Raw genomic sequence first — 8,182 nt, 5'->3', positions numbered from 1 at the left:
ACCCAAGTGACTGAAGAAAATAAAATCACTATTATGAATTTGGTGCAATGACTGAGATTCTTCTGAAATGAAAATTGCAGAACTCTCATCTATTCAAGTCTCTGCACTAAGAAATACAACCCATGTCCTACCTGGCTTCATCCAGCTTAAGACCTTGTCCTAATATGGCCCCAAGTCTTTTAATTGGCCTGCTTGAGAAATCTCAGTACTATAATATGCAGAAAATATGAGTGCTCCCTTAGAGCAGTTACTTTAGAAAGATTACAATTCTCCTTTCTTTTCCTCCCTTTGAAACATAAATTTGACCCAAAACAGTTTCCTCAAATATCTGACAGCTAATTTTGGGGAAATATTTTTGTTGGAGGCCATTAACCGGTATCCATTCTATTCCCCTGCTGAGTCAAGTTTATGGCCCTTCTCACCTTGCCCATTCCCTGTGAATCACGTGCTATGCCCTAGGGGTTGCACCTTCCCCGTTGCCTAGATACCTGCAGACCCCAAGAGCCGAGACTTCCTCATTCCATCACCCCCTATATATACCCAGAACCTCCCCTAAATAAACGAGGCTTGATCAGAATCTTTGTGTTGCCTTCATTCCTCGCGTCTCCTGTCCTTTGTCCCTTCTTCAATTCCCCGCTCCTCCCCCAGTTGAACTTGGTTGACTGACCCACTGGTTCGGGACATATTTTGACATATCTTTCAAATATATAAACACCTTGGCAGATAACTCTTGATCCCTCTGACAGTCCCAATGCGAAAATGAAGGTCTAACTTCTTTGGGGGCATTGTTTTAACTTACATCTCTTTTCCTGGCATGAAGATAATTCTGTTTATCTTACAGATGAGCATGGGGAAATAAATCCAGTGGTTTGGTCACGCAGATGCCCCTCTCATACCTACATGCCTTCCTGTGCTCATCCAGCCTTAAGCATCTCCAAGCTTTGATGTTAGGGAGTTGAGGTCAGGATATGTCTGGACTTTTCTCTATTGCAATAAAACTACTGAATAAAAGCTGTCCCAGTATTTTAACTTGTACATAGTTTTGTTTATGATGATAGAGAAATGACCTTTATTCTTGCATTTAAGGAGATAAACATATCTTAAATAGTATTATATACCTGAGTCCTCAGGTGGAGAACTATGAAAACAATAATATAGGTCCACATGGAAGTCATTGCAGACCAGATATAATCTCCTGGACTCTCTAAATTCCTCACTTTTCTGAGATTCCTCCATTTTGTCTAACTACACAGTGCTTACCTTTGCAGAATGCTCTAACAAGGACATTTCAAAATTATCTAATGGGAAGATAATCAAAACTTCTTTTAGAAAGAGTTTGTTAGGGGTGCACCACCCCGGTAAGGGCTGAGTGTGTGGAGGGTATGCTTCTGTCTAAAGGGCCTGCACATACTCACCAGTGGTATGGTCCAGCCAAATTCTTGCTTGTTGAACCCTACGATGTAGGGGACAGTATTGAAGTTCTTTTCAGCCAAAATCTCTTCAGGTGCCTTAGGTAGCAGCACTCCATCGATCACAGTGGGCACAAATGGACTGTACTGGGGAGGACAACACAATGCTTATTGTTATTCTGCCTCAGATAACAGGCTTGTGGCTTGTTCTTCCCAGATGAGGGTGTGGCCATGAACACAGTCTTCCCTGCAGGGGTCTAGTGCCCAGAGAAACTCAGGGCTATGTATGTGACACACCATGAGCAGGCATGTGTGAATTTTGGGATGCTGAGGTGATGCTTGTGCAGAAAGAGAAGACAAGTCATCACCTAAATTGAAATATCTATTATTTCAAAACAGATAAATTCAGTTTTGGTGCTTTATAATAATTATGCATGTAAAATGACAATAAATGCTGAACAATTTTCCAAAGGAGATGTCAGAGTTAGGTTCCTGGGGGCTTCTGTCACATTAGCATCTTTTTATATAGGTATATACTTATTTAAAGACATTGTATATCAAAAGCTTTGTACAGAGATTTAGTTGAATGCCAAACCTATTTGTGATATTACACCACCTGGGAAGGCCTAAAGATTTTTATGACTTGGACTAAAACAATTTTAAAGTATATGGTTGCTGATCATGAAAATGACATGTACTATGCATTTCACACATTTGCAATCTCATGAACACTCTAATTTAGCTGCTTTAACATCTTACTATCACCTTATTAAACACTAAAAATATTTCCTTACAACTTCCAGGAGTTTCACATGGCAATAGGGAAGTCATTTCTTATTTTGGATTATTGACTCATTAACACTGATATCAGGAGGAAGAATCTCATAAACCAAGGCTCAACTAAGCACATGAATCTTCTATAGTTATTTGTTTGTGTGTTTATTTATTTATTTAGCACAGGGTCTCAATAAACAGCTAGGACTCATAGTAATTCTCCTGTCTCAGGTTCCCCAGTGCTGGAGTTACATGTGTGCACTGCCACAAACGGTTTCAGGGCCAGCATGGCATGTGGTACTGGGGATCAAACCTGGGTCCTTGTGCTTGCCAGCCACGCACTTTGACCCCCAACCTATCTCTTCAGCCCTTCTAGGGTTCTTCTGTAAATCAACGGTGTCCTGTGCTTAGGAACAGAAGACAGCACTGAAGCAGTATATTTGAGAGCTGTCTTAATCTGAAAAATCATTAATAAAAACAGTATCACCAAAAGAGTTCCACTTTGGAGAGGACAGAAAAGACACTTCCAAAAGAGGTCCATTTCAGAGATGACAGAAAAGATACTTCCCAATATGACAGATGGAACAATAACATTTTCTCCTTTGACTTTCCATGGACACATGGGACTGAGGCTACTCAATCTGCTTTACATTTTACACATACATTGTAAATGATCACATGAGTCTTGCAAGTTTTTGTTTGGGGTAATGAGTACATTTCATCAAGTAAATGAATTCAAAATTGTAGAACCCCAGATTGTTGAGGATCAGTTATCTCTGTTGATTGATAAACCTGAAGCTTTTAAGTGTAACATTAAATGTGCCTAAATGTGACTAGGTTCCCTATTTGAGAGCAAAAAATGATTAAAACAAGGGCCAAATCCTAATGAAGTAGTCTAATAGTACTGAACAGGCACTATGTAAAACTACTACCCATGGGGGGAAGCCTGTGTATTTCAGAGAGAGCTGTTCCACTTGCTGGTTCCCACTTGAAAGAAGAAATAAGACAGGGTCCTGTGAGCTGGTGATTGCCATGCACAGGATGACAGGAGGATATGGCCAAGTGAAAAGAAAGACGAGAATTACTCAAAAGTAGAAATTGCTAGAGCAGCAGGAAAATGATGTCATTGTGAAGAGCTAAATCAGGAAGGTAGAGGGAATGAGCTTGGAGGAATGCCTCAGGGCAGGGAACTGTGATGTTGCCAGGTGGTAGAAAGTGCTCTCTGCATAAAATCTGGCACATCCTTGCCCTTCAGCTATGTTTTAGTCGAACTGAAAGGCTCAATAATTCAAAGCTCAGTTAAGTACATGAATCTTCAATGGTTATTTATTTATTCATTTATTTGGTACAGGGTCTCACTACACAGCTAGGACTCATAGTGATTCTCCTGTCTCAGGTTCCCTAGTGCTGAGTTACATACGTAACTCTAGTTTGTCTTTGAAATGGGATCATGCATTGAAGGTTGGGCATGACATGTTCTACCTTAGGTTTACAAGGACAAGTCTTGTGACAACATTCACCATAGAAATGTGGAGAAAAAGATGAAATAATGAATGGTAAAATTTCTGAAGATACACAATGAAAGTCTCAGTGGAAAAGCACCCATGGGACATCACTGCATCCAGCAAACAGGAAACATTAGTAATGCTACTGTCTACCCAGTGGCCTGTGAAGTCATCTGTACACTTGCTGAGCTCAGACAAGTCAGGGGACTCTTCTTTTCCTCACACTCCACACCCTGTTTATCAGCAGGTCCTGTCAATTCTCCATTCAAATACATCCACACCCCACCCACCATCTGCTCCTCACTGAACCAGCCTTGATGTCATCAGCCAGGATCCTGTGACTGGGCTGATGCAGTGGTCTGCCCCTACCCAAAGGCCCTGTTCCCCCTTCACCTGACCTGACTCCTGCTCTTTCGTGCAAGCTGGACACAAAATGTGCTGTAAAATATAAGATACATGGGTGTGGAGCTCAGAGCTTTCTGAGAATCTCCAATCTCATGCTGCTTCACAAACCAAGTCTTTTCAGTGACCTCCACATCCCATACCCCATGACCTAAGCCTACAGCCTTCCCCCTCCCTCACTGCCTCCTCTACACACACACACACACACACACACACACACACACACACACAGAGAGAGAGAGAGAGAGGCTTTCTGCATCAAGGCATTTCAACCTCTGTTAGCTCTTCATCCAACACTCTTATTTCAGGCTTATTGATTGCTAGATGCTTTCTTCTTCCACAGCTGGACTCCCTCATTACCAACTTGGTATCCATATCCCCTGTTTGGCAGGGCATCTGGTTGAGTTGTAAGGGCTTCTCACTGGTTACTTAGAAGGGTATGTGAATACACAGGCACTACTCTTCTCATTCTACTTCCTGTCTGTAGTTAGTGAAGAAATGTCCTCCCCCCCAGGCCCTTCCACCATGGCATTTCTGTCTTAGAGCCAGACTTTCAAAGACTCAATCCAATGAAACTCCAAGCCAAAATAAACCCTTCCTCCTTTAAGCTGTGGGTGCCAGGTATTTTGTCCCAGTGACAAGAACATTGCTGAATACACCCATTCTGTCAATCCCTGATGTTGCTATTTACATTCATAACACTGTTCAGTTGACACCCTATTACACACTTTCTCTTTCACAGTTACAGGCAGTTGAGAGAGAGGGTAATGGAGGATATCAGTGAGTTTCCTTGGTGCTGGTAGGAGAGCTGTAATCCCAGGCTCCTTCTTTGCATGAATATTAGCCTTATGTCCTCCTAAAAGTTTGGCCACAGTGAAGGATGATGTGCCCCTTATGGAGTTTCTTCCTCCTCCTCCTCCTCCTCCTCTCCTCCTGATAACAGAATATTTTTGTCAAGTATCATTCACACAAGCTTTTGAAATGAGAAACGTGAAAGGAAATGCAGTTATTGCCAACGTGCACAAATTAGCAGATCAAGAGCACAGGCCTTGGGTTCAAGGTAGCTCACTTTGTCCTGTCTGAGATCTTACTCTCTAAGTAACCCTAGAAACTCATGTTCCACCCTGGGCCTCAGCAATAATTTCATAAGGCAAAACTCTAATTCCAAAAAACAGATTTTTTTCATTGTGAATTGGAGCTTAAAAGTATAAAGTATCAAAACTTATAATCAGGAAAACAAAAGTTCTTACCTCTTGGGGGTCTCCAAAATAATCCGCAGTAGAAAATTTCTGTGAAGATAAAGAAAAAAGATGCTATGAGAAATTCTCCTGATGATAAAGCTTATCTTGCATCTATGCCCCAGAGTCATCCTATTTTTAATCTGCTTCATCTTTTTCTGGACCAGAGAAAAAGGACACTACATAAGTTGTACCATGCATAAACCCAGGGCAATAAGTAGGACAGGTAGGCTCAGGCACCAGCAAGGGGAGTGTTACACCAGGGAACCCAGAATTAAGATAGCTGGAACTCTTTGAGACAACATCCTCTGTTGGTGCCTCAGCACATTCTTTCATCTAGATGTTCACCCTAGCAACACCATGTTGATTTACTTTTTGCACAAAGTGGAAGAAAATTGACTAGAGTGGTAGGACTGTGGTAAGTTCAATGACTGGTGGGAGAAGGGATGGTATGGAGTGGCCAGTGAGGGCATTCTCACCATAATTCATCTGTTTCCCTCTTCTGCTGCCACTTTGTGATTTTAAATATGCATATATGACCTTGAGTTTCTATGTTGCCAAATTACCAGATTAGTTCAAGGATGGATATATGCTAGGGTCAGTCTAATTGACTGTATACCAAAATTAACACTGTGATCTCATGGGAGATGATTTTAAACAGATGGAAGCCCAGAGTGATGCTCTTTTCCCCTTACCAGGTAATATATGTGCTCCAGTGACAAACTAACAAAGGTAAGTAAAAGCTGAGTGATTAACACAGATAGATTTGTAACAATATCTTAGATCCAGCCAAATAGAAATAACACACATGTTTCTGAAATTTTCAGTTGCCTGAAGACTTTATTGCATCAAAAGCCTTTTTCTTCAAGTTCTTTTCAAAAGAAGCTAACTTCATTTTACATTAGGAAACAGTAACACTAAACCACTAATACTCATTTCAACTCATGCTTTTCTTTATTCTGTGTTCACCAGGATTGCAAGGTTACAGAGGGACTGAAATTGTCTACATTAGCTAATGAGTCTCACCTACATATGTTGGTGACCTATGTGTACACCCACAACTAAAGATGTCTCCATTATGAGACTTAGCCTAGCCAAGTGTGTTAGATAAGCCAGGTGTGCGTGTGTGTGTGTGTGTGTGCGTGTGTGTGTGTGTGTGTGTGTGTGTGCATGTGTGTATGTACTGAAGGCAGTGGTAATCATGGGAGTGCTTCCACAAAAATTCAGAAAGATGTTCTAGGATCACAGGGTCTCTAGGCCTCCCCTAAGTCATTAACTATTTTTGCATAATCTGAGTCCTCTTTTGCCACATGGACAATGACTGAAATATTTTCCTTTTCTCAAGGATTATAAAAGAGCAGTGACTTAATATCTTGGATATCTTGGTTAAATCTGGTTGGTATGATGAACCCAGACCCAAGCAGGGCCACATTAGGGTCAGTCTGTGAATACAATGACAAAACACAGCACTAGCAGCTTGCCCTGAGGATACAGAAGTTTCTTTCATGGTTGAGATCCAGACCGAGGACTGAGAAGCTCAGGTAATTCATAGATCACAACCAAAATGTCCCTACGAAGAAGTAGTTTCCATGGGCCCAGGATGCTGTTCTCTGTATGGCTGACTTGCTAAGCTTCCCTGTTATGACACATGCTCATGTCCTTCCATCAATGTGCAAGGGTCACCTTCCCTGAGATCCATCACTGCTGGCTGATATGAGTAAGTTTCCTTTCTGCATTCCCACTACAATTAACATACTCACTAAATGATTTTGTTCTCCTTACATAGTTCTTTGTGAAGACAGGTCTGGCCAACTCATAAATTGCTGTTTCATTATTTAAAAGGAAAAATGATATTCCCAGATTAGAACAATAGGCTGTGTAGCCCCCTCTCCTCTGACATCACCCTTCAATACACTTAGCACAGAGAGATGACTGGATATTTTTTAATGCAACCTAATTGAATGGACATACAAATACACCAAGGGCAACTAGCAGGTAAATGACAGATGTGTCTTCGCTCTTGGAGTACTGGGAGAAAAGGCACAGAATTATGTTCCCTGGAGTTATGGCTTTTGTTGAGATGTCTCTCCAAAGTCTCATACAGTCAAAGGTAGGATTTTTTTCAGAGATGGCTGATACACTATAGAATGTTAGAATTAAAGATTTTAGCATCATACGACTGATTGTTTTGGCTCCACCATAATCTTTGTAGCCTTGGTAGAGTAGAAGATACAGAAATAAATTTGTCTCTTGCTTATTTTGCTAACTTCTTCCCACAATGCACTGTTTCTCCTCAGTAATGTCTGTCTTCCAGTCCACTCTGCTGTGGTATCAATGAATTGTTAACTGAAACTTCTCCCAACTGTGAGCTATGCAAAACTTTTCTCTAACTTCAGGTGTTAAAGAGTGTTAACTTTTGGTGTCAGGACTTTTATTTCAGGAATGAGAGAGAACTAACATATAGCTGGTGATGCTTTGAGATGAACAGAATAGAAATAAACAAAGGAAATAATATGTATGGATAAATGTCTGATTGATGAAAAACTATAAATGAATTGCATGGTTAGAAGGATGTATAGAGAGGGAAAGGAGAAGAGCTAGGAAACATGACAATGTCAAGCCGTACAGTTATATATAAAAGATGAGCAAGGAAATGATCCTGAGAATATTCAGAAGATTTTTTAATCTAGCAATTAATTAGAAAGATTCTCACTCTGACTAACTATATAAACTGATACCTTTGAACTAAGCTACTGCACTGCAGATGGTAATTTGTAATAGTAGTTTCATGTTTGGAGTGCCTGTCATTCTGGTATTCTGAATATGGGCGGCTTGTCATGACATGCCAGTTACT

At 40.8% G+C, this 8,182-nt stretch overlaps 1 protein-coding gene across 1 annotated transcript in view; it reads right to left on the bottom strand.

The window, feature by feature from the left end:
* Positions 1-8,182, bottom strand: part of LOC101569637 (carboxylesterase 1E-like) — a 47,243-nt gene that overhangs the window by 21,610 nt on the left and 17,451 nt on the right. The window contains exons 6-7 of the mRNA XM_023721781.1: positions 5,341-5,379; positions 1,416-1,556 (exon numbers count right to left, since the gene is read on the bottom strand). Coding sequence (XP_023577549.1) covers positions 1,416-1,556; positions 5,341-5,379 — 180 coding nt within the window. The remainder of the gene's footprint in view (positions 1-1,415; positions 1,557-5,340; positions 5,380-8,182) is intronic.

Source organism: Octodon degus, unplaced genomic scaffold (assembly GCF_000260255.1).
Source record: "Octodon degus isolate 3935 unplaced genomic scaffold, OctDeg1.0 scaffold00085, whole genome shotgun sequence".
Lineage (NCBI taxonomy): Eukaryota > Metazoa > Chordata > Mammalia > Rodentia > Octodontidae > Octodon > Octodon degus.
This window is presented reverse-complemented; position numbering and strand designations above follow the sequence as displayed.